Source organism: Lissotriton vulgaris, chromosome 11, assembly GCF_964263255.1.
Source record: "Lissotriton vulgaris chromosome 11, aLisVul1.2, whole genome shotgun sequence".
Lineage (NCBI taxonomy): Eukaryota > Metazoa > Chordata > Amphibia > Caudata > Salamandridae > Lissotriton > Lissotriton vulgaris.
The window spans coordinates 214,024,333-214,051,982 of NC_141699.1; the positions used below are offsets into that span (position 1 = coordinate 214,024,333).

The window sequence follows — 27,650 nt, forward strand, 5'->3', positions numbered from 1 at the left end:
TCTTTCCTTAAATATAAATTTATGTTGTCATTTCAGGTAGAAGGAAAAGTGGGCAAGGTTGCCAATGTTGGCACCATATATCCCTAAGTGAACTGGGAGAATTTGTAGTGTTGTATATTCAGAAAAAGTAATGGAAATGGATAGGACCCCATTTGTAGTTTACACTAAAGTAAAGTTTCATAATAATACATTGATGTTTTGGGCAGCTAAGAACAGACGTGTGAAAACATCCGAGAGTCATTAAAATAAGGTTGAGGAGGGTTAATGCTGGAGACCGTTTAGGGGCTCTAGGTTGCACAGTGGCAGCGAAATTGACATCTTCAATCCGCAATAAGGATTTTCATGCCATTACTTTGTATTAAAACCTATGCACACTTAAATGTTTACATTCAAACTTATAAGGAAGTGAAATACTATTTTTCATAGTATATGGCACTTGGACCAGCAGGAATACAATGCCCTGTAGCCACCTAATCAGTCTTTCCACCTTTAATGCATCTTTGCCATTGTTCTCTACTTCATAGGACATTGAAGCCCTCGATCCACGGGGCAGGACCCCATTGCACCTTGCTGTCTCCTTGGGTCACCTGGAATCTGTCAGAGTCCTTCTCAGACACAAGGCAGACGTTACAAAAGAAAATCTACAAGGGTGGACTGGTAAGCATGCGAGGCTGATTCCAAAATGAGGTTTCAAATGGTATAGTTCCTTTACGACAATGCAAAGTCTGACCCTCATATTGTTTGTTAGTAACCTTTGTGAAATGCTAGCTTTAATTTGTGTTGTGATTGTACCAGTTGCTGTTGTAATCCCACAGACGCAGACAATGTGCTTCCACAATACTTTTGTATAACAATTTAAAACCATGCCTTGTGATCAGACTTTTCATGTGCTTATGGTTCTAGAGAAGAAAACAATTACAGCAAAGTACAAAAATGCTTGAGCCACCTAGCTTTCTCTGTAATATAATTTACAGTCTTAGTTAAACTGAATAAAGATAAGCTAGAATTCATCAATTCTGTGGTGTTATACCTTTTATGGGATAAATGTAAGAAGCACAGAGATGGTGTCTTAAAAGCCCCTTCTTCAGATGCATTTGATATATTATACCCAGAAAATGATTATTCCCAATTATAGTTTGGCAATCCTGCTGTTTAAAGGGGTGGTCACGTACATGCTAAAAAGGCGTCAGAAGTATTGGTCAAATCCAGCGACATAAATAAAAGTTACAAAGAACTTTTATTGAAACGTTTTTATTGAAACTGAATAGGGGCGGTCAGTCATCATTAGTCTTCCCATTCCACTTCCTACTGCTACCATGTTTCTCAGCTCCATCTCCATCTTTGTGATTGTAGGTAAACTATTAAGACCCCCTTTACAAGTTCCACAAAGATATGTAAGTGCTGTGAGCTGTCGAGGATAGAGATGTGTCAAATGTAGCTAAGTGTTAGGTACTGTCAGAAATAAACATTACCTAGGCCGTTTAGACAAAAAAGGTATTTACAGGGCCAATAACATACCACTGCAAATACCCTTAGCTCCATATATTAGGTGTGTTTCAGACTTAATTATTACCATGGTGGCATAAAGAAGAAAAATATGGTTTACACCTTTTTGTGTTAGTCCTCAGTGCACACTGTTTTTAACTCACGGCTGTCACTGGCTACAAGGTGACTTGTATTAAAAAAGCTAAAATTCTCGGTACTGAATCATGAACCCTGTATCACGGTATGCACACATGAATTTAGTAACTTTAAATGTACACGTTTTAAGAACATTGCATTACAGTTCCTTAATGCCACATTTCAGTGTAGAATTGTGAATATCTGTAGTGAGGAAGGTTTTTACATCCTACAAGGGACCACAAGAATTTAAGGCTTTGGTGGCCTGTGCTGGAGATGAATATTGTATCTGATTGTTACAGAATGACTTCCAGTTTCATAGAGTTGAAATATATGCTGTTCTCAGCTTTCTCACCATTGGTAGCCTCTATTTTCAATCACTGAGGAATTTAAAAGCTAATGAGAATTTTCAGAGGTACGTCTAGTGAAACTTCTACTTAGTATGCTCCCTTCTTTTCCTCCAGATGTACACTTCTCTGCTGTTGCCCGTATGACCCCCTAGGGAGTGGACACAGGATGACTGAGTTGGCTTCACTAGTCAAATCCTTTGGCCTATCCATTACTTCCTTTGCTGATGACACACACATTGTTGTATCAGCTTTTCATCCTGGCACCGTGGTAAGGGCGTGGCCAAGCTGCCGACCAAGATGGCCACGTAGCATTGAAGCTCCGCCAGCCACTTCAAAATCCTCACCTTATTCTGCATCCTGAACGACATCCTGCCTGCAGATGCACCCTGATGGGAGGACGGCTGCGCTGGGCACAGACTATGAGGAGTGTGAGCGGAGAGAATAAGCTTAAAATTTAGCAGGTGACTTGCTGCTGGAAGCTGCGAATGCCGGCCTCCTGACCGACCGGGCCTGGCCTGAATAAGCGGCTCCAGCAGACTCGGGCGCTGAGACTACCCAACTGTCCATCTGAGGCCCAGCGGTGTGGACAAGCGGAAACCCTGAAGACCTGGAAACCAGAGCGGGGCCATCACCGGATGGCGGACTACAGGGCACATCGGTGTTTGCAGGGGTGGAGATCTGAAGCCGACGGAGAGCCGGGATACAAGGAGGCCATCCAACCACAGACATAAGCTGGCCCACACTGCCCCCGGAAGCCCTGCAGTGACAGGGTCCGCGGGTGAGCCTGGGGGCTGGCCACCCTTCCTAGCTGGGCTGGCCTTGGACGGACTGAGTGCGGCCTCTGTCTCACCCACCCCCTTACCTAATCCTAAAGCTCCCTGCGCTGCAGGTCCTGCTGGCGGAGAGTTGTGGGGTCGAGAGAAGGTGCGGCCTGTGATGCCCGGTTTGCCCAGAGGAGTGGGGGTAGGCTGCCGAACTGCAGGAACTAGCGTCTCTTAACTCCACAACTGCCGGAGCCCGGTTGGCGCAGTGGATTCAATTCTGGGAGACCCGTTTGGTATGGCGGTGGCGGTAGCACTGGACTAGAGAGATCGTCCTCTACCACTCCAGAGGCCGCTTGGCAGATTCCAGGCCTGCTGCGCTGGTGCCCCTTTCACCCTTCCTCTACAAGCTTGGGACAACCGCCATGGAGTGACTGAACACTTGTAACACACCCGGGCATTGAGTTCAGGTTCACCTGGTGAAGACTGGAAGCTCTCCAGGCACTGCTGGGCGGGAGCGGGGGGCATTACCCAGTCCACTCACGAGACTGGCACCACAACATTACACCAGCCCTGCACCAGTTGCCAGCACAAAGCCACAGCACCTCAGGCTAAGGTCCGGAGTGAACCAAAACAATATCCGCTACAATTTAACAAGAACAAAGGCCCTGGGGGGAGGGCCCCTAGCACGTTGATGGCCGATATCAGTGCCGCACCGAGCCCTGCAGCGGTGGCGCCAGCTGGAGCCGATGCCCTCATGTCGGAACTCAGTGTAGTGTCCTCCGGCTGGGTAGCGGTGCAGTTTACCCGCGCTCGGAGGACGCTGTCTAGCGCCGGCGCGTGTCGTCACACGCTGGCTATAAAATAAAGAGCCGTTGCCCGGCTCCGGCAGTTGGGACCACGCGATTAAAACTGAAAGCTGTGTCCGTTACATGATTGCGGCTGCGGCGCTTATCGTAGTCACGCGCTAGCAGCACATTACACTGGCGACGAGGCGGTAAAGAGCCCACGTTCACTGCTGTGTGCACTCTGTCCCCAGCAGTGGTTTAGAGCCCTTGATGTGGGCCATATAACTACAGGGGTACTGTTTGATCAGTGGAGGCCTGTGGTGGTTATCGGGCTGTTGATGACCCCAGCTCCGAGGGGTGCCTGGAGAAGAGGGGAAGTGTCCCTGATTGCCCTGCCTGAGCCCTGCCTCGTGAATTCCATACTCCTCTGGTGAAAGGAGGTCACGGTAAAGCCTGCTACCCGGAGTGCAGAGGAAGGCCCTGGCTGCATGTTTCGTCACCTTCGGCGAGGCAACGGCAACTGAGTCCAGGAGGTAGGCCGAGCACGTGCCGCGGAGAGCGTCTGCGACTGCACGAAAATGGCGTCGATCCCGGCCATTGAGCCGTTTACAGTTGATGGCGCCCCATATTCCCTCGCCCCGCGGTGGAGAGACTGGACTGACCGGCTCCAGATATACTTCGAAGGGGCAGGCATAGCCCGAGACAGGCGCAGGGCCCTGCTACTCCATTTGAAAGGCAAAGACATCCACCGCATATACAAAACTTTAGTGGAGGCCACACCCAAAACCTATGTGACATTGCTGAACGCCCTAAACGCACATTTTGAACCAATGGCGAACAGAGACTACGAAGATTTGTTTTTCGCCAGGCCAAACAGGAAGCGGAGTAGTCGCTAGACGCATTCCACGGGCGGTTGAAGGACCTGGCAAGTACATGCGGATTTAGGGATGAACAGGAAGAAATCCGGGGGCAGATAATCCAGGGATGCTACTCTTCCAAACTCAGAGTGAACATCCTTCAGGAAGATGGGAAACCCCTGGCTGATATTCTCACTCTAGGCAGATCGAAGGAGCTATCCCAACCCGGAGCGTCCCACATGAAGGCAGCCCTCCACCGACCCATCAAGACCGAGCAAGCAAATGCAGTGGAAGCGGTAAATGTAGTGAGGCCCAGGGCGCGCCAGGCCTCAAGCAAGAGACCACAAGAAAAGAAAAAGGAGTGCGGCTACTGCGGAGGCACACCCCACCGCATGCAAGATTGCCCAGCGAGATGGAAGAAGTGCAGTTCCTGCGGATGGATAAACCACTTTGCGGCGGTATGCTGGTCAACGAAACCTCGGAAAGAAGCAGCACAGGCGGTAGCGGAAGCACACGACAGTGAGGATATAAACGACGACGCAGGAGACTACCCAGTCCACTACGTATTTGCAATAGACCAGCCACGACGGAAGAGACAACGACTTCCAAATTGCAGGATCAAGATTCACCAGCAGGATGCGAGAGCCACCATAGACACTGGGGCCTCGATTGAACTAATGGCTTTGAATGTATACAATCAGTTAAGCCCACGCCCGCCATTGCAGGAAGCCAGAATCAGGGTGTTCGCGTACGGACAAAAGAAGCCCATCCTGCTCTGGGGATGTTTCAAGACTGAGCTAAAGCACCGGGACCTCAAGATCCCCACCACGGTATATGTGACCCAAGAAGGAAGCGGAATGCTGCTGAGCGGGCAGTCAGCAGGGGAGCTGAAGTTAATTTCGTTCGTCATGGCAGTACAGGAAAAAGAATTTGAGGTCATCATGGAGGAGTTCGAAGACGTCTTCAAAGGCATTGGATGCCTAAAAGGGAAGGAAGTCTCTCTCCACATTGACCCATCAGTTCAACCAGTGGCGCTGAGAAACCAGCGGATTGCTTCCATCTGCGGAAGAAGGTCGAAGAAGAACTGGAGGCACTAGAGAGACAAGGGATTTCAAGAAGGTCAGTGGGCCCACCCCCTCGGTGTCCCCGATCGTAGTAGCACGGAAGCCGAAACAACCAGGACAGGTCCGCATCTGCGTCGATGTGCGCCTTACGAATGCCGCGGTGAAGAGATAACGTCACCCAACCCCCACTATCGATGACATCTTGGGGGAGCTGAACAGAGCGAAATGGTTTTTGAAAATGGACCTACGGTCTGGTTACCACCAACTGCCACTACACCCAGACTCTCGATACATCACCACTTTCTTGACGCATGTCCGTCTCCGAAGATACCGACGTTTGAACTTCAGAATCTCGAGTGCTGCAGAGGTGTTCCAAAACACTATCCGCAAAGTTCTCAGTGGAATCACTGGAGTCCTGAATGTGAGTGACGACCTGCTAATATATGCTTCGTCGATGGACGAACACCACCGCCGACTGCGCAAGGTACTACAAAGGATCAAGGAATCCGGGCCAATTCTTGAGGAACAAGATCCGCTTCTTTGGTTACACCTTCTCCGATAAAAGAGTGGCCCCGGACCCCGACAAGGTGAAGGACGTCCAAGAAGCTATCTCGGAAATCAGAAGCTTCCTAGGAATGGTGAACTTCTGCGGGCGTTTCGTCTCAGACTTGTCCAACGCCACGAAGCCCCTCAGGGAACTGACAAAATCTACTACCACGTGGCAATGGGGCCCAGAACAGGAGCAAGCCTTTCTAGACACCAAAGCAGCCCTGTCGGCAGACACCACACTATCATATTTTGACCCAGCCCGACCTGCCAATGTTGCTGTGGACGCCAGCCCCTACGGGCTAGGAGCAGTACTCGCTCAACTACAGAGCAAAGGAGAATGGGCCCCGATTGCCTACGCGAGTCGCTCACTGACGAACACTGAACAGAGATACTCGCAAATCGAGCGAGAGGCAATTGCCATCCATTGGGCCTGCCGGCACTTTCACGTATACGTGTATGGCCACCCATTCAGCGTATCCACAGACCACAAACCACTCATTCCCCTGTTCCAGGGGTCAGTATCCAAGCCTCCCCCGGGGATTGAAAAATGGATCCTCCAGTTGCTAGGGTATGACTACCAAGTGGAATACAAGCCAAGGTCCTCCAATCCAGCGGACTACATGTCGCGACATCCCGGGCCGCCACTAGAGCAGAAGAGGAGGATGCCGAGGACACGGAAGAATTTGTCCTGCTTGTGTCCGAAAGGTCGCAGCCGCTTCCCATGAGCCTGGAAACCATCGTAGAAGCCACCCGGACAGACGAATGTCTGCAACTAGCCATCGGAGCAGTCCAATCGAACAACTGGCGCCACATCCAATCCACCATGACCAGGCGGACGCCGCAACAAGAACTGTCCTGGAGGCCGTCATGAAAGTGAGAGACGAACTGTCGGTGGACAGCAGTGGCTGTCTACTCAGAGGCCCTCGACTGGTGATCCCCTCAAGTCTTGCTCAACTAAGTGGTGGATCTCGCACACCGAGGACACCAAGGCATGGTGAAGATAAAGAGCCGGCTAACGGCAAAAGTATGGTTCCCAGGAATGGACTCCCTGGTGGAACTCACGGTCAGGACGTGCTCATGGTGCCAAGCATCGGGCCAGCCAGATCGGCCCCACCCCAAGATCACCGAAGACAACCTGCAGCTGCCATGCGAATGTGTCAGCATAGTCTTCAGACACCTCCCAGATGGACGCTGTGCACTGTTGATCATTGATGACTACACAAAATATCCAGAGGTCAAGATCGTGGGGAACCAGACAGCCATGGAAGTGATCACCAAGCTGGAGAAAACCATTGCGACCCATGGCATCTTCGAAGTGGTGAAAACTGACAACGGCCCATTTTCCCACGGACAGGACTTAGCGGATTGCCTCAAGGCATGGGGCATACAACACCGAAAAGTGACCCCCCGCTGGCCCCCAAGTGAATGGGGAAGTAGAAAGGTTCATGCGCACACTCAACGAGGTGATACGCATTGCGCATGTGGACGAAGCACCCCTTGAAAGAGCCATATACAGTTTCCTGTGAGAGTATAGGCTGACACCTCATCTCACGACTGAAGCAGCTCCGGGGCCGGCAAGCATGGGCCGAGTAGTACGAGATACCATCCACCATCACCCGAGCTGGACCCCGTCTCAGATTAACGCCGGAAAAGCACTAGCCATCAGGACCAATTCCAATGACCAGGCCAGCGCCAGCCGACGAGCCAGAGTGTCGGACATTCAAAGGGGGACAGAGTCTACGTTAAGGACCGGTACCCCGGGAGCAAGTTCCGGCTTCCATTCGAACACCAACCTTGGACATTCACCCGCCGCACTGGCACCTTAATAACGGCCCGAAGAGGAGTTGAAGAAATCACACGCAATATCTCCTTCTTCAAAAGGGTACATGCTGGAACTGGGGAGCAACCGTCAGTGGACAACCTGGATGCCAGACCCATTCATCGACCGGAAGAAGTAAAACCGGATGGTGGCCAGGGGATAAACTTTGAAGGGACTCCAGACGTGTCCGGCCAGAGTACCCCAGAGCTGTTGGGGACACCAGACAGAACCCAGCCAAGACCTCCGGAGGGGCGAGACTCACAAGAAATGACTGCATCCTTGCCCTCCTCCCGGGGAGAATACTCCAGGTATGACCTAAGACGCAACCCGGTCCCATCCTCCCGCCTGGCAGGGTTCATGGTGTGATGAACCAAGGACTGGAATCTTCTAAGAACTGGTAACAGATCTGCTCTGTCATTCTATTGTTAACTGTTTATTATTTGATAAAGGTTGGAAGGAATGTAGTGTCCTCCGGCCGGGTAGCGGTGCAGTCTACCCGCGCTCGGAGGACGCTGTCTAGCGCCGGCGTGTGTCGTCACACACCGGCTATAAAATAAAGAGGCGTGACCCGGCTCCGGCAGTCGGGACCACACGAGTAAAACTGAAAACTGTGTCCCTTGCATGATTGCGGCTGCAGTGCTTATCGTAGCCACACGCTAGCAGCACATTACACTCAGGATGGGCTTCAAGGCCCTGGAAGGCTGCTTTGACTCACTAGACAAACAGCTGGGCGCACATTGACCTTCACGACAAAAGGCTCAACATTGTGGTGGCAGGGTTTTGGACCTCGAGGATGGAGCCACTTAGTCAGTCAAGAAATTGGACCACATGGAAAAACTTCTCAAGTCCGTCGCAATGAAGAGTGAAGATTTCGGCGTAACAACATTTGCATCCTGGGTATCCAGGAATCCATGAACACTGGCCACCTGGATCTTTTCGTAGAGCAACTACTGGCCGACTTATTTAGCAAAGACCCCTTCACAGCCACATTTGTTGTGGAAAGGGCTCACCTTTCCCTGGGTCCGCATCCTAATCCTGGATATCAACCAAGATCGCTTTGCCCAGTTGCTAAATTTCTGGGACAGAGACATCGCCTTATGACTGGCTAGGGAAAAATGCCCACCTGACTAGGCTCCTCAGTTTCCCTCTTTCCAGATTTCACCTCTTTGGCTCAGGATGCCTGCCATAAGTACACAGGAGTCAAATCCACGCTGCGCAATCTGGGGCTCAGCTACAGCATGGTATACCCGGCCAGTATGCTGGTCGGGGTGGAGGGCCAGCCACCTTTCTGACACCCCAACAGCAGTACAGAAGTTCTGCCGTAAATAATCTGAGGCCCGCGAGGGCGCCGAATGGACTCTCCTCAGAGATCACCATCTGATAGCAACTCCGGTGTCGGTGCTGAACTTTTCTCCCGCAGAATAACTTCCTATGTATAAATCTGGCTGCATCTGGACAGTGAAACATATTATGTAATAAGGTCTGAGGATTCATGTTGCCTAATGCCAGAACATGTGCTGGAATGTTGCATCAGGGGTCTGACAATGCGAGCAGAGGAACTGTGTTTCAGGGTAAAAATGCTGAACATGTGCAGGGGCGAGATCTGCGCAGTGTAGTATAAAAAATTGTATGTCCGTAAACTGCAAGTTTCTAGACACTTTCTTTGGGTATTCTAAGGCATGTTCCCATTCTCTCGTGGGCTTTTGTTTGAACCTCCTTCCCTCCCTGCTTTTGTCTCTACCCAATCTCCCGCTCTGCTGTCACAGCCTCCCAGGTAGTTCCCGTTTTTATGTAATTTTCTTTTTTTGGTCTCACCTAGGCAGCCCTTGCGCTGTCTCTCCGAGACATGCTGTATTCAGGTATGTACATTCGGTTGGAGCAGGAGCACTGTGCAGGACGGTTTAAAGCCAAGTTTAAACCCCTGTCCATTTCGCCACACCATGATGCAAATGAAATTCATATTTAAGTTATAGGCCTAAAAACTGTGCCTATAACAAAGTTCCATCCGGAGCAAAGTGTGCTCACTGACGAAGACAGGAGACTACTTCCACTCACTAATAACACACTATACGGGAAGCCCTGAAGTATAAAGCCTCCATATATATATTTCTTTGGTCCTGATGAAGGCCATAGACCCGTAGGTGCTGTTCCAGGCCCAAACATGTCGATCCGACCACTAGGTGTCATGGACCAGTGAGTCATCAACTAATCACCGCTTTAAAAACATTTTTTTAGAGCTATCCCTGTCCTACTCTTTTCCCCCAATAAAGATTTACCTAAAGGCTAGAAGATCATTTTAATCCACTCATCACTATTATCATGCAGACAGTCTCCCTCCTGGTGGAGGTTTTGATGTCACTTGTAGAATGGGACACTCAAGTGACAAGACCCGAGGATGACGATATCCACTGAACCACACTAAGTGGAGATTACGTACACCACAATCTGTGAACGTGTGGTTGAGGGTCTCTGAGACAAAAAGTTCTGAGAACTTTGTATTCAGACTTATGTGGTTCATTCCCCCTCTTTCTGATAGAAAACCAGTACCTCTTGGAAGATAAATGAACCTCTGCTTCTCCTCCTTCCATTTTTTCGATCTGTACGTACTCGGGTATGGACTTGATGCTCCGCCCATTTTCTGCCTATCTCTTCAATTGGTTCCTATTACTGTCCTTTCTAAAGGATTGCTTTTAATTTGTGAATAGGCTTAGTAGTCCCTCCTTAGTACCAACTTTTCAACTTTTGTAACCTCCCATGAGGAGAGGACTGGCCCTTTTACTTGTGTTGTTACTTGGTATGTTTTATTTGCAGTCTGTGAGCACTATTTTCTTTCGTGATTTTCTCCTATTGCAGGCACGACATGCTTTCCTGCAATGGCGCCTGCTTTCCTCTGCTGACTGCCCCTTATTGCTCTCCTGCCTCTGGAGCCCACGCTTTAGGTTTCGTCACAGCGCCGCTTTTATATTTTTATTGGTAATGGCAGTTGCGCGTGATATTCTCAAAATACGCAGCTCGCCTACCTTGCACCCTTTTATCCACATTATTTTGTAAATATTTTGGCAGCACGCCACGCTTTAACTAAGCGACTGTGCACCTTCCTTTTTTTTTTGGCAGCGCGGCATGCTTTAACTATAGTGGCCATGCACCTTTTTTTCATCTGAGTACCAGGCAATGGCGGTGCCCACCTTTATTTGCCCTTCTCTGTTTCACTAACCAGCGGCACACCTGCAAGGCGGGGTCTGCCACTGATGCTTCCTCCTCTGCCCAGGGGTCTGCAGAGGCAGCGGCTGTTGCATGCGCTCCTCCGCCCTAAGGGTGCCGAACTTCACAAACTGTCTGCGCCCACCAAGGTTGGATGAGGTTCTGGGGGCTCTGCTCTTTCTCGGTAGTTCCTTTAGGTCGTTCCAAAGTAGGACACAGTGCCACACTTAAGCTTTATAAAAATAAAATCTGGTATGATAAATTTGCTGTGATTGTGTCGTCTGGCACTACGCGGGCCCTCTGTTTCGTTGGACATCCTGCACTATTTTGACAGCGCTTGTAATAGCACCATTTAGGTGTTTCCGGTCACACTTTACATTCCATCCTTCTACCTTCCAATAAAACCATGCCTCCCCTCTCCCCGTCTTTCAACACTACAGACAATCTCCGTCACCCCACATACTCCTCCAAATCCTGTAGAGCGTTACCCCCACCTGGCACTTACCCCATCTCAATGCCACCACCTCACATTCAATTTCTTCCCACTTTCCATCCCCGGTCACCTGATCTCGCCTCTGTTGTAAAGCCGAGACCTACAAACACCACATGGAAATGTTTAGACACCCTCACCTAGTTTTTGTTGTTGTGGGTTGCTAGGGTGAATGGAATGCGATTGAAGACATGTTCTAAGCCCAGCTCATTGTCCAATTGCCCCATACATGTTCCACGTGACCCTTGTGACCCCTTTCATTCCTGTTAAGCGGGCACAGTCCGCATCGGCTGCCACAACATCTCACAAAAGAAGGAAGTCGATTTGCCAATACTTTTTTTTTTGTATTAGCTATTTTTTCTCACCTTGTTTAACTTCCCCGCTTCTCACTCACAACCGCTGACACTGCTTTGCTCTTCTGTACCACCATTGCCGATACTGTACCCCTTCCTGCTCTCCACATTACACTCAACCCTTTGTGGAATTTGGCTGTGCATTCCCAGAAATACTGCAATACTGACTCTCTTGTTAATCACTCTTCTCTCACACCGTTTCTTGCAGGCGACACACAGATACATTAGCCCACTTACTCCATGAATGTGATACAGGATCCCTAGAAACGTATTAATGAATCCCAAGTGAACCCACGTAAACAACGACGCCTCTCTCTCAACACTTCCGGGGCGGACTGACTATTCTCCCACTTTGGCACTCTCCGGATGGGCTGCAGGCAACGGTGGGTGGACCGCTTTGACTCATCCATGCCTCCCCAACCCCATACAACTGGTGGCATCCAACAAATGGTTTTAACCTTTTTGCTTTTTTGGGATTCACTGACTTCTTCTTGCTGGGTCCGGACTCGGAGACAGTCGTCGGGAGAGAGTAATAATATCATTTATATTTATAAATTAATATGAATCATGAACTAAGGTAAAAATATGGCAATGCAGTGGTACGCAAATGAATCAGATTCAGTAGTAGCACAAACGAAAACACGGCCCTCTACGGGTGGGTCTAGTGCACCATGCTAAAGATTTCTTCCTTCCTTGGGCAGTCACGATAGGCCTGGGCTGCGGTAATGGCATTTTGTTTGCCTTTGATACTTGCACAAGTGCCACCATTGCCTACGTAACGTTTGTTCTTGTGCTTGACTGTCTACCATATATTGCAGAATTACACCTCTTCTAATTGGCGACACTTGTAACTGAATGCAGCAAACACATCTGCGCCAATAGGGCTACCCAGCTGCTGAAGGAGGCCATGAGTTAATGCATGTGTCCGGGATCACGACTGATAGGTGTGCCAGGGGTGGGATGGCCCAGACTGTTGGCATGCGGGTACATAGACCGTATTTGAAGAGAGGTCTTACAGGGGGACAGAGACCCCGCATACTACAGTGGCGTTGTTATTGCGGAACCCGGGAATTTTTACTATAAATGTAATATGTGCAGTTCATATACACTTTTGTTCTAAGATACATGAACATGACTAACCATTATCGTTTCCACAAACGATACCTCCTTTATCTGCAGACATGGTAAATTACTTCATCATATTCTCTCACAGTGGAGGTCTGTCAGGGGTAAGCAGAATGTTAAAATTGCCTTTTACCCCAGAAGAATCACGTGCGACCCTATCTGGACCACGTGGCTTCAGCATGAACCAATGTCAATTATTCTGCGAAATCGAGGATTCAACGAGACAGTCACTGAAGGCACTCCTTTGATGCTTTAGTCAAATGCATCGTAGAATGAGGCTTCACTTAAAGACTAACACCGACAAACTATAGGAAAATATATAAGGAGGAGAGGCAGTTCCACATTCAGATAACCGCGTGTCTCTTTTCATTCTCCCCACGCTCAGGAACGCTCCGAGGTAAAGTCCGAAGATGGCAAACAAATGTTTAGGGTTGGGAGGTGGGGTTTTTAATACACACATAGGTTCACTTTCCAGACTAAACTTGCAGCTGGGGCTACAAAGTATTTCTTTGTTCCTCCTAAACACGAATTTGTTAAGTATTATTTCACCATGTGTAGACAGTGAGGAGTGGGAGCCAGTCAGCTGCAACATGTTATATTATTGAAAACGTGTTCAAGAAAAAATGTCTTAAAAGTCAACGGAGGTGTTTGATGACCACATGACACATCGCTGAACTTGAGAGGTGGTGAGAATTTATACTGCTTCCATTTTCATTGTAGGTCACTAAAGTATTGAGTATGTGACGGAGAAATAGATTGTTTACCTAAAACTATATGTAGATTTTCCTTGCAAAGATAAAATCCATACAGACTCGGAGCGGAGGAGGTGCATGCGGTAAGTCGTGAGGGGGTGACACCATGAGTTACCCTCACCGGGTGACACCAACCCTAGTGACGCCACTGGTGACATCTTCGGACTGTGACTGTCCCACCTTTTCATCCAAAAGCACACTCCATTCAGGGGCATGTCGTTTTGCATTCTACCGTTGTAAGAAGGGGTTAAAAACAGCGTGCAGAATACATGATGCTGGCGTGCTACTTTTCCTGATATAGAAGTGACTGTTTCCACCTCAATTTTCTGGTTTTTCACGGCGCTTCTAAGCTGTTGAATAAAGTCTAACCAACTGCATAATAGATTGCTCAAACTATACGTAATTGCATCAGACCTCACTTAAACCGTCAATGCTCATGCCGATTGCTTTCTTCTCCTGAGCGATTTGGAGCGCTACAAGTTATCTATCAGATGGTGAACTTTCCTTTAACAAGACTGGAATCTTGAGAGACCTCCGTGTGAAGCTGTTACACTATTTATTAAAGCTGCAATCATATGTTTGCATTTTCCAGTGATAGAATGAGAGCACTGCCAAAGTACATGGGTAGTGTCTGCTACCTACTCTGAAGATGGCTGTCAATTTAATGTTATACGTCTGAAGGGTCTGCCATGGAATATTTTCTAGAAATACATGCTGATAAGCCAAAGAAGAGCTGATAGCACTAATAACCATCACAGCGTAGTAGTCAGTGGGTTCTCCATCTCACTCCGTTTCACACAATCAATGTTCTTATGGAGTGCATCTAATCACCTGTTCGGGTCTCAAGGCGCTGTGGGTGGGTTCTGCAGTTCAGTCAAAAAACCTGGGTTTGAGGTCCTTCCTGAATTGAGGTAGGGAAGTCAATTGCCGGATATGTAGAGGAAGAGAGTTCCAGGTCTTTTACGGTGAGGTAGGAGAAGGATCTTCCTCAGGCCGTGTTCTTGTGAATATGTGGGATAGTGGCCAGGACCAGGTTGGCAGAGCGGAGGTGTATGGTGGAAGTGTAGAAGGAGAGTCGGTGGTTGATGTATGCAGGTCCAATGTTGTGGAGGGCTTTGTATGTGTACATGAGGCACTTGAAGGTGATTCTTTTGTTGATGGGGAGCCAGTGGAGGTTTTTCAGGGGAATTGCGATGTGGCTGCGGTGGGGGATGTCCAGGATAAGTCTCACGGCGGCGTTCTGGATTCTTTGCAATGTCTTTCGGAGTTTCTGGGTGGTGCCATCATAGAGTGCGTTGCCGTAGTAGAGTCTGCTGCTGACGAGCGCCTGGGTGACTGTTCTTCTTGATTCGGTAGGGATCCACTTAAAAATCTTTTGAAGCAGGAGGATGAGATGGCATAGATTTGGCGGTTCACTGAGAGCGAGGAGTCCAGGATGATGCCGAGTTTATGTGCATGGTCAGAGATTTGGGGGGAGGGTGGGCTATGAGCACTGCAGGTCACCAGGAGTTGTCTCAGGCAGAGGGGGTGGTTCCCAGGATGAGTATTTTGGGTTTGTCGGAGTTAAGTTTGAGGCAACTGTCTTTCATCCAGGTGGTGACTGCCGTCATCCTTTTGCGGAAGTTGTTCTTTGCGGCTGTGGATTAATCAGTGAGGAAGAGCATCAGCTGGGTGCCGCGGCGTAGGAGACTATTTAGTCCGTGGTTTCTGATGATGGCTGACAGCGGGGTCATGTAGATGTTGAAGAGGGTGGAATTCAGGGAGGAGCCTTGAGAGACTCTGCAGCTGATCTCTGTAGGTTCTGAGGACATGGTTTCCAGCCCTGGACTTTTTTGTGATAACCTACTGCTTTCTTGATGTTGTGGTCTTGATTTGCACCCATTAACCCAATTAAACGAACACAACCAACAACAGTTATTTACAGGTGAAAAGCCCAGGACTAGGAACAATATCCGTAATGAAATGGAAGGAGGTAGTCACCCTTTATTTATTTATTTATATTCTTATAACGCGCCTGAATCAGCCCCGAAGGGGTATCTCCGCGCGTAGCTTCTGAAAGGGTTGAGAGACAAGTTAGGGAATGACAGTGTAAGATGCAGAAGTAAATTAATCTAGGGTAAATAGGTATGCTTTTAATTTTTTCCTAAAAGAATTTTTTTTTCCCTTGCACTCCCATAATACTTAAAATGTTTCCCTTGCACTCCCATAATACTTAAAGTGCTGAAACTCCCAAAGAGTAGCTGATTCACACTGCTAAAGGCTGTCAAATCTCACAGACTAGCATTCACACTCACAAGGTTCACTCTCCCAACTTAACCACCAAACAGCAAAAATCTATCGACAAAACTTTCAAAAAAACACACTGAGTAGCTGTTGCACGGAACTGACATCACTCTCATCCTTCCAATATCCCTAAAAACAATTGGCAAAGCAATAGGTCCCAAAGGTGAGACCTGTTGGATTTGCCAGTGCTTGTGTATCTTGAGAGAGCATGTGAAGACAGAGTTCATTCATAGAGCTCTGTCAGTTTGTGTGTTTCGTGAACCTGTGCCACCATTTCCCATCCAAATCCATTGGTGTAGGTTTAGAGCTCCTCTATCTGCTCACTGCTTTTGCCCCAATACTGTTAGCAACTGGCTTTCCTCATTCCTCATTAAGTGATGCAAGTAAAGAATTGGCTGCTGTCCTCCTTTTTTTCACATGTCACGGACTGTTTTGGAGAGACGAGCTAGTCTGAACTCTGTAGCAACATGTTGGTCAACCCTGGTTGCAAGGGGGCAGCCCAGCATCTGTCCACACACATGGGATGCAGGTAGAAGTGCTAAAAGAACTTTTGGCTCTGTTTGTAGCTTTCCTAAGAACAATTCTTTAAAAGCAACTTTGATGTTGACCTTGAGAATGGTAAGCGTGAACTTAAGCCAAACACATGACTGTTTAAGTAGTTAAAAAAACAAAGATCTGTATTTACCTAGGGTACGTTTTTTTCAAAGAAATCAAACGCACAAAGCCAAATATGGTGTTCAAGGGGATTAAATGGAAATACATTCATATAATAATCACAATACTGAATGCTGCAAATCCTTATGATGTTACGTTTAGGCATGGGGCTAAATTCAGACTGCGAATTAACCTATTCAAGTTAAGGGGACACTGGTGAGGAGGCTGACTGAAGATTATTGATGTGTCCCCATAAAAAGCAACAATAGAAACAGAGATATTATTCACAAGTGAAATCAACATGTGAGCATCTTGTTGTCTTTCCAAATGCTCACTTGTAATATTTTCTAGCAAAGAAGACATTTTGTTTAATGGTCTGTCTGACATGTGAACACATACTGTTTCTCCCTTTTTAGGGCTCGGGCCTGCCGTACACTGTGCATGCAGTGTCGCGCAGCGAGAGTCCATTTCCCCGGCGTTTTGAAAATGGACCTGGAAATTCCACGCACGAGCTGCGTGTTATTTCCAAGGTCCATTTTCATTGGCCTTCGCGTGCGTGCTGTTTTTTAATAGAACACGCAATGGGTCATGGGCGGTCACGTAGCTCCGCCCATGGCCTATTGGTGTCTGTTACGCGCACCAAAAGGCCATATATCTTCAATTATGGTGGCCGTGACGGGAAGCGATAATTGAATACATATGCTGGGAGTGACGCGCGCGTGCACCACTCGCCGTTAACTATATATTTTTTTTTTACAAAAGGGATCGCGAAAGCGATCGTTTTTAGTGTTGTTTGTTTGTTTGTTTGGTCAGGTCTCTGTGGCTGGTAGAACGGATTGCAGAGGTTCTTTTATTTGCATGCGTTATATAGAAAACCCACTCGTTACACTTGTTCGAGGCATGTGAGCAGCTGAATTCATATCTGTGCATAGATCGCCGCCTAGTGTTGGGTCCGGATGATCGCACATTGTTGTCCTGGAAGAGTCTTCGAAGTATCACGAGATAGGTGGCTCTTCCCCTGGACTACAGTGCGCATGGGCATCGACTCCATCCTCAGATTGGTTTTTTCCGCCATTGGGTTCGGATGTATATTGGTTCCCCCTAATCGGAATCGATAAAAACTTTCTTAAGGCCAAAAGGCCTTTAGTTTTCTTCGTCGGTATAGTCTTGCGTTCGGTGCCTGATTCTTCCAGCTCGGTTCCGAGCCGGATTCCAGAGAACCGCGTGCTTTCGACGCTGAAGGCCCAGTCGACGCCACAGACCCTATCGACTGATCATCATGGAACGGAGCCCGTTCAAGAGATGTCCCGTGTGCAACTCCAAGTATCCCCACATCGACGTCAACCCGGTGTGCAACAAGTGTCTGTCGCCGGATCATGATGAAGCCAGTTGCATGGCTTGTTCCCGTTTCAGATCCAAGAAGACGCGTAAGCATCGACGCGCTGCGCACCAGGAGGCCCAGCAGACTGCACCGGCGCCTGTGGACATCTTCGATGCCGGGGATGATGAGGGAGCTGACCGGGAAGTTGGTGAAAACCTGTCGAATCCCGCGTCGGAGGTCGACTATAACTACGACGCGGACGCTGAAATGTTCGAAGCAGAAGAAGTCGTCGTCGAGGTAGGAGACGACGACGGGGCCTTTGGGGCCATGGAAGATAGCTCGAGCGAAGAGCTAACTCAAACTGACATTGGGGCCAAAAAGCTTCATAAGGCTCAGGTCGAGGGATCGCCACTGGGCCTTACCCAAGATCTTACTATGGGTTCTACGGCCCCGCCTTCGGGCTCGGCTACGGACATTACTATTGAGCCACACCCTGCAAAATCGAAACCGAAAGTAAAACCAACGGTCTCGACGCAAGCGAAAGCACTGGTGCCACCCTCGAAACCGAAAGTGCGCATTTCTTTGGTCGGATCGAAGGCTTAGGAGTCGTCGGCACCGACGAAGCAGAAAGGTGTTGTCGATCTGAAGACACAGGTCAAGGGCGTCGAGACGAAGTCTGCCACGCCGAGGACAAAGGTCAAGGTGGTGTAGCCGAGTAAATCGGCGCCGAAGACGGTCGACACCAACAAGGGACTCGGTGATCCGAAGGTTCTCGAGACTCCGCGTCCCCAAGACAAGGCCAAGAGCGGCGCAACCCACGAGTCCACGTCTAGTGGTGCCTCGAAGGATCCCGTCGACTCGGTGCGGCCGTCTGCCGCTTTCTCCAAGCAGGTAGCGGACTCCCTAAGGCGCATCAAAGAGAAGGCCCCGACCGTCGGCCTGAAAGATCCTCCACCTTCGAAGCCGGTCGAGAAACCTCAAAAAGCGTCGACGCCCATTCACTTCACGTTGCCGCCGAAAGTGGCGCCGAAGGCTTTCACCCCTAGGATGGGCGCAAGTGTGCCCGAGAAGGTGCCTTCGGTGCCGAAGTCTACGACGGTGGTCCCAACCTTAAAGCATCGACAATCTTCGTTGGAAGAACAACAAGAACACTTTATCGATGCCGAAACGGGCAGACTTTCCCTCCATAAACAGAAAATTGCCCCGGAACAGCCGATGGAGTACTACAAAATTCCTTTGAAGAAAAAGAAGGATTCAACTTCAACTCCTGTTCTTGTGGAACCACTTTCTCCACATGGCCATGATGGCTCACCCACTTACTCTGACGTGGACGCTGGGGAAGGTGATGATGATGACGAGAACAGCTATCCTGTCTACACAAACCCTGAAGATACAAATGAACCCTGGGCAGCTGGTGCTGACCCAGGAGATCCTCACTCTGCCCCAGACACTCAACTCTATGCTGTAAAAACGTCGCCTACGGAGGATTCAGCGGCGTTTAATGCCCTCATTGAAAGGGCGGCTAAAAATCATGACGTCAAGCTCCATGCTGACCCCATAGAAGTGGACTTTCTTTTTGACACCTTTTCCGTCTCATAGAGAACTGTTAAGACTCTGCCTATGTTGAAGGGTGTCTTAAAACATGCTGCAGAAATCTTTAAAGAGCCTACCAGAGCCAGGGTGATAAACCCTAGGATTGAGAAGAAGTATAAATCAGCGCCTTCTGACCCTACTTACATCAAGGGACAGTTACCTTTGGACTCTCTTGTTGTCTCGAATGCCCGGAAACAACGGGTGATGCTCCTCCCCCAGATAAAGAATCTAAGGTGTTGGAGGCATCAGGGAAAAGGGTGGCAGCTCAAGCGGCCAATATCTGGCGCATTTCAAATACACAAGCACTTCTAGCGAGGTATGACAGGGCACACTATGACACACTGGAGACCCTGTTGCAGCACCTGCCAGACGAATACAAAGAGGCAGCTGAGATGCTCATCCAAGAGGGGAAGCTGATATCCAATGCTTCTATTAAATGCGCACTGGACGCGGCTGACACCGCGGCCAGAGCTGTCAACACTAGCGTCATGCTGAGACGACATGCCTGGCTCAGAATCTCAGGATTTAAGCCAGAGATACAGACCACCATTCTTAATCAGACAGTAAACCCTGATCATCTGTTTTGCCCAGAGGTGAACACCACCTTGGAAAAGATAAAGAAGGACACTGAAACCACTAAGTCCATGGGGGCCTTGCAGTCCCAGCAATTCAGGGGTGGTTCCTTTCGTCGCTCAAGCACTAGAGGTGTTTCCAGAGGCCAGCTCTCCCAAACCACGCAGTACTATAAAGGCAACACGGAGTCCACATACACCAAACAAAGTCGGGGTGGATATCGTGGAAACAGCGCCAAAGGCAGGGGTCGTGGAAACAACAACTCCAGATCCTCTGCCACCAACAAACAGTGACGCCTTGTCACTGCTCCCCGACCACGCAACACCGGTCGGGGGGAGACTTCAACAGTTCCTGCCAGTCTGGAAATCCATCACCACAGACAGGTGGGTCACACAGCTTATACAGTACGGTTATTGTCTGGAGTTAACATCCACTCCACCCAACATACCCCCAAGACACCGTCCTATGTCCGCCGAGCACTTGCACTTATTGCAGCAGGAGGTCATCGTCATGCTGCAAAAAGGGGCAATCGAGCGCGTGCCTGTGGAAGAAAGAGGTACAGGAGTTTACTCACTGTACTTCTTGATACCAAAAAAGGACGGGTCCCTCAGACCCACACTGGACCTCAGACCCCTCAATCAGTACATTCTATCGGAGCATTTTTACATGCTGACCCTGCAGCAAATGCTCCCGTTGCTCAGTCAGGGGGATTTTCTCGCAACTTTAGATCTAAAAGATGTGTATTTTAACATTCCGCTGCACCTGTCACACAAAAAATACCTCTGGTTCACCATCCAAAACCAACATTACCAGTTCAAGGTTTTGCCTTTCGGGGTCACCACGGCAACCAGGGTGTTTACAAAGTGCCTGGCGACGGTGGCGGCGCACCGAAGGAGACAAAACATTCACGTCTACCCTTATCTGGACGACTGGCTCATCCAGGTGAAGTCAGCCCAGCAGTGTGCCGCCCACATGTCCCACACCATTCACCTTCTTCACGATCTGGGATTCTCACTGAATTACCCAAAGTCCCACCTGCAACCCGCCCACATACGGCAGTATCTGGGTGCGACGATAAACACTCTGGCAGCCACAGCACAGCCAAATTCAGTGAGGGTCAACAGCATTCAATCGCTGATACAAAGATTCAGACCTCAACACTCGCTTCCAGCGCGAGTGTTCATGCAGTTGATAGGCATGATAGCCTCCTGCATCTCCATAGTCCCGCACGCGTGACTACATATGCGTCCGCTTCAGGAGTGCTTAGCACGTCAGTGGACTCAGGCTCACGGACAGTTGAAGGACCTAATGTTGGTGAGCCGTCGGGCATACAACTCTCTGCATTGGTGGAAACCACAAAACCTTTGCAAGGGACGACCGTTTCAAGAGCCTGTGCCACAGATCATCCTGACGACGGACGCTTCTCTCAAGGGATGGGGATCTCATGTACTCCATTACACTGTGCAGGGACTATGGACACCACAGCAGAGGAAGATGCACATCAATGTTCTGGAACTGATGGCTATCTTCATGGCACTAAAAGCCTTCAAAGTACATCTGTGCAACAAGGTCGTGTTGATCCGGACGGACAACATGACGGCCATGTACTACATTCAGAAGCAGGGAGGAACACACTCTCCACAGCTGTCTCATCTGGCTCAGAGCATGTGGAAGTGGGCCATTCAGAGAAACATCTTCCTCATGGCAGAACACCTCCCAGGCAAAGACAATCAGATGGCGGATCTGCTCAGCAGGTACAGCCACCAGATGCACGAGTGGGAGATACATCCATTGGTACTCCACCCGTACTTCCAAAGGTGGGGTCATCCAGAGATAGACCTGTTCGCCACACAGGAGAACGTAAAATGCCAAAGCTTCGCCGCCAGGTTTCCTCACCCACAGTCGCAAGGCAATGCGATATGGATGAACTGGTCAGGCAAATTTGCGTACGCTTTTCCCCCAGCACCTCTAATACCGCTGGTGGCACGCAAGATGAAGCAGCACTCGATGACTCTCATCCTGGTTGCTCCAACGTGGGCTCGCCAACCATGGTACACCACGTTTCTGGAACTGTCCGTGGTACCGCATCAAAGGCTACGTCTCACACCCAGGCTTTTGACGCAGAGACATGGCGACATTCAGCATCCAGATCCGCAACAGCTCAACCTGGCGATCTGGCTCCTGTGGTCTTAGAGTTTGGCTACCTCAACTTACCTCCTGACTGTATTACATCATCCGGGAGGCAAGGAAGCCCACCACCAGAGCATGCTATGCGGCGAAGGAAGTGGAAGCGGTTTGTCGTTTATTGTGCATGCCTCAACATTAACCCGCTGGATGCATCTATTCAGAACATCGTTTGTTATCTCTTACATTTGTACAAATGTAATCTGGCCTATGCTTCCATTCGCATACATTTATCCGCAATGGCTGCTTATCTCCAAAACAGACAGCACCTCTCACTTTTCAGGGTGCCTGCCATTAAAGCCTTTCTGGAGGGACTCAAAAGAGTCATTCCTCCGCGGACGCCACCAGCTCCGGAGTGGAACCTCAATGTGGTCCTCACCAGGCTGATGGGTCCCCCTTTTGAACCACTGCATTCCTGCGAGATTCAATTCTTGACTTGGAAAGTGGCTTTCCTTATAGCGGTTACGTCGCTAAGACGAGTTAGTGAACTCCAGGCACTAACTATCCAAGAGTCATTTATTCAAATTCATTCTAACAGGGTGGTGCTTTGCACTAACCCTAAATTCCTTCCTAAGGTAGTGTCTCAGTTCCATATCAACCAGACTATAGAACTACCTGTGTTCTTCCAAAATCCAGAGTCACTGGCGGAGAGAATGCTCCACACTGACGTAAATAATTAATTTACTCTCTTAATTTCTATGCAGGTAAGTACTTAATCAATAATAACTCAATCAGAATGAAGGAAAACAGAGTCCGTGGTGTAAGAGTTTCTAAGGGTTTTATTCCTCATAAAGGAATCAGGATATCATGTTCTGACCACCACACAGGGTGTCAGAAGGGATAGAGCGCTACATTTTATTAACAGTACATAGCTTATATACTTATTTCATTCCATAAGTAACAGTGCAAGAGGCGTAACAGCTGAGAGAAGACAAGATAACAATATACACGTGGCACATGTACGTAATCAAGAGGCGTGAACTAGAGGTGTGTTCTGGAAGCGTCACTGATAGGTGACACAAGTGGGTGGCACCAAGGGGTGGTGCTAACAGAAAATGTTGCAATGTCAGCAGAAATCGGAAGCTTGGATGCGCGCGCAGCTGCATGACGTGTAATTAGAGGGGTGCAGGGGACTTGACATTTACACTGACGGAAAGAGACAGAAGTCTGGCATGTCAGATCAACTTGTGCTTCTATCATATCTGATATCTGATGTTTAGGAACTAAGCTATCGGGGCAGAAAGGTCTCTAGGGCAGAAGCTATTCTATACTTACTGTGAGTGCGTGTATAAGCGCCTGGGTGTCTGTATGAGAAGCGTGGGGCAAGGGGCCTTCCATGGAAGCATGGCAACAGAGGCTATGAATTACTTGCATAGAGACAGGTCGGCCCTTTAGCCCTGTAGCTGAGGAAGGATGTTTACTGAAGCTGGCAGGAAGGAATGTATTTTCGGGGAGGGAAACGGATAACTCGAAGGTTATAGTCAATCTTGGCAGGCAGCAGGCTGAGCTGAGCACGGAGGGCCGCACTAGAAGTAAGTCAGAGTTCACGGATACGGGGGCTGCCTGGGCAGAGATTTCTTAGAGTCAGAAGCCAGAAAAGAGGTTCGGTGGCAGAGATTCAGGGCCTACTTCAGCCAGGGCTGAAAAACGTAGGCGTACACTACAAAAAGACGTTGGCATAGCATACTTAGGAACGGACCATCCAACCCATTCATGGTGGGTCTGAAAGAGGACAAGTTGACGATGGACGCAAATGTATTTGCGTCTTCATAGCTGGTACAGGAGGGAAGTTACATGCACTTTAACTCGTACATGGAGTCGATGGGGTACTCGCTAGGGAACACAACTTGACCATAAAATTTATATTACCTCATTCCCTCCTTGTTCCCTACGGACCCTTCATGATATATCGATCCTCATGAATCGATCAGTCTGTTCTTGTAACATTATATGTTCATCTTTCTTTCTTTGACTGTTTGAGAGACAACTGGAATGTTCAATGCACGATGTGGCACACAGTCCACAAATCGCTGGCCCACACTGCAGGCACAGGCAGCAGCTGAATACTATAACAAGGCCAATGCCTAGGAATGATAAGATCTTCCATCCCCAAGCTGTTAACGTAGTCCAGAACCAACCGGACCAAGTCCAGGTGCCTGGATTCTGATGTATCTGATTTGCAATTTTATGCAGACGGGTAATAGCTTGATAGACAGATGGTGCATTTTGTGGAATGAAAACACAGCAACTTGACCCGATGACCTTACAGGCTCCACCTCTATCTGCCAAGATGACGTCAATTACAAGACGATTCTGAAGGACAACAACCCGCATAGCAGATTGCTCCTCTGTTAAGTTACCTAAGGCGGAGGCAGTTTCATGTACTACTGCTTCAAGTGTTCTGGTTAATCTGCGTATCAATTTACTGTTTTGGACAGGTCCTAGGAAGAAAAAGAATCCTTTATTAAAATCGGTGTACTGTTCCCATGCCGTTTCTGTGTAGTCGACAAGTGGAATATCTCTTTTGGGTCTATTCGGTGCTAGATTCGTATTTCTATGGTAATCAGGGGGAGCTGGATCTGTCATAACTGTAGGTAACAGTGTTGCTGGGTTCAAGATACTGCAGCGTCTGATTTCTATGTGTGGCTGGAATAGTGTTAATTCATAACCTGTCAATCGTGCTATAGTCAAGTGTTGAGTCTGGGTTCTGTTTAACAAAACCTCTACAGAATGTGGTACTTGAACTGTTAACTGATGACCTAGAACAATTGAATCGCTCTGTCTGATTGCTAACGCTGTTGCTGCCACTGACTTTAAGCACGCAGGGAGTGCTTGGGCTACTGAATCCAATGTACTAGAAAAATAAGCACAAGGCTTATGTGAACCTGCTTGGTCTTGGGTGAGGACAGACAACGCTGTACCATCACGTTCTGTAACAAAAAGTGTAAACGGTTTGTTGTAACATGGTGTCGCTAAAACTGGTGCTTGACATAAGGCTTTCTTTAAGTCTTCAAAAGCTTGTGTGTGTTCCTGAGTCCAAGGGAGGGCAGTCGAAATCGCTGCCTCCTGTGTCGTTAACTGGATGAGTGGTTTGGCTAGAAATGCATACTGGGGAATCCATTGTCTGCAGTACGAGGTGAGGCCTATGAAGGCCCGCACTTCCTTTTGTGTCTGGGGTTGTGGCATATTTGCAATTAACTGAATGCGATCGGGAGTGAGCTGTCTCCCCACTTTGGACAGCAAGTGACCCAAGTACACAACTTGCTGAACACAGAATTGTAGCTTCGAAGGAGACACCTTGTGTCCCTTGTCGGCCAGAAAGTGTAGAACTGTTAATGATGCTTTTTCACATTCGGGCTCACTTCGTGCGGTGATCAGCAGATCATCGACGTATTGCAGTAAAGCGGTGTTAACTGGCATTTGAATACAATCTAGTTGTCTTTTCAGTGCTTGACTATAGATGCTGGGGCTTTCTGTGAATCCTTGAGGTGCGCGCGAAAATTTGAAACTGCGTCCATTTAAACAGAATCCGAAGAGATATTGGCTCTCTGGATCAATAGGCACGCTGAAGAAGGCGTTCTTGAGATCAATTACAGTGAAGAACGTTGCTTCTGAATCAATAGCAGTCAATAAGGATGAGATATCGGGGACCACAGGATACTGTGGGATAATGCATTTATTCAATTCTCGAAGATCAATCACCAGCCGATATACTGGCGGTGCATTGGGATCTGTACGTTTAAGAATCGGAATGATGGGCGAGTTACAGATATTGGAGTCGGTTTCGACGACCACTCCTTGGGCAATGAGCTCTTCAATGATTTTCAGTAAAGCCACTACAGCATCGGGTGGTAACTTATATTGTCTGATTCTGGGTAATACAACACCTGCCTTGAGTGTAACACGGTATGGTGTAATGTGCATACATCCTACATCAGTTGGGCCTTTTGCCCACAAGTAATCAGGTACATTTTTCAATCTGACGTCAAACTCACGCAGAACATAGTGACCCTTGAAATCCCGCAGAAAGAGTCTAACTCCCTCCGGGGAACAGCAGATTATAGCTCCTAGAGCCTTCAATGTTTTAATTCCTAATAGATTTTCTGGACATGATTTCGTGAGTAATAAGTCTGTAACACGTGATAATGGACCCACAGCCAGGGGGACTGGTTCGGAGACTTCATTTACAATAGGCTGTCCCGAAAAACCAAGGGAAACATTTTGTGAGCCTGAGAGGGGTGCCCCTGGAACTTCGTCATGACTTATTGTAGTGCGACTTGCCCCTGTGTCAATTAAAAACTTTCTGTCTTTTCCCAATACTTGACTGTGTACATAAGGACCTTCTTGATCTACAGGAATCTCAATAAGAGGCAAGCCACCTTCCCTCTCTAGGCTGTTTCATGTATATCGGGAATATTCGGGGTAAGCAGACTGGGCATACTGGTACATCTGTTGCGAAACTTGCTGAGTTGCAGCAATGGGCTGTGGTTGTGGTACTGCTACGGTCTGTGCTGTCTGTGCGGATGCATGCATAGGCTGTGTATTCTGTGTAGACTGATGCTGGTTATGGTCTTGTCTAGGCGGATGCGGTCTTTCTTTAGTTTTACCTGTCGCTATGTTATGTTTCAGAACTGGGCATTCGTGTACGTAGTGACCTGGCTGCTTGCAGTAGTTACATGTCCCTTTAATGGGAGCTGTAGTGTGACTTGTCTGGGTCGTACCTTTTCTGTGACTGTCGGATGGGACCGTCTGAGCTACTAACATTTTCATTTTCGTGTCTTTCATACGTTTCTGTTCCTGATCTTGTTCTTCCCTAATTCTATTCTGGTGATATTGTAACATTTGTAACATCTGGGATGGCGTATTTGCTTGCCATGTACTCTCGACTTTATATACTCTATTTTTAACTAATGGTAGGGCGTTCTCGACTAATTTGGTTACAAAAAGGTGTGGATATGACTCGCTACTAGTTTTTAGACCACTATTAATAATAAAACATTTCTCGAATCTTGAATAGAAGTCACTAGTATCTTCATCTTGTTTCTGTTTACAGGACGAGATTGCGTCCCAATCTTCTTTTCTAGTTGTCAACAATCTGGGCAGGACCTGTACTATCAAACCTGGTAATGCTTTAGTTTTGTCCCCAAGGCCTAACCCTGGAACCCGTTTTCTTTCTTCGTCCTCTATTTCGGCCCATGCTATCTTTGTGTCTCCCACCTCCCATTCCTTTTCCTTTAATTTCTCGAATATACCCGTAGGCAATAATACTTTCAACATTTTCATGATATCATCATATGTGTAGTCCCCCATCAG

General features: G+C 48.4%; 1 protein-coding gene across 1 annotated transcript in view; it reads left to right on the plus strand.

The window, feature by feature from the left end:
* Nucleotides 1-27,650, plus strand: part of ANKRD13A (ankyrin repeat domain 13A) — a 464,307-nt gene that overhangs the window by 41,099 nt on the left and 395,558 nt on the right. The window contains exon 2 of the mRNA XM_086943131.1: nt 525-657. Coding sequence (XP_086799257.1) covers nt 525-657 — 133 coding nt within the window. The remainder of the gene's footprint in view (nt 1-524; nt 658-27,650) is intronic.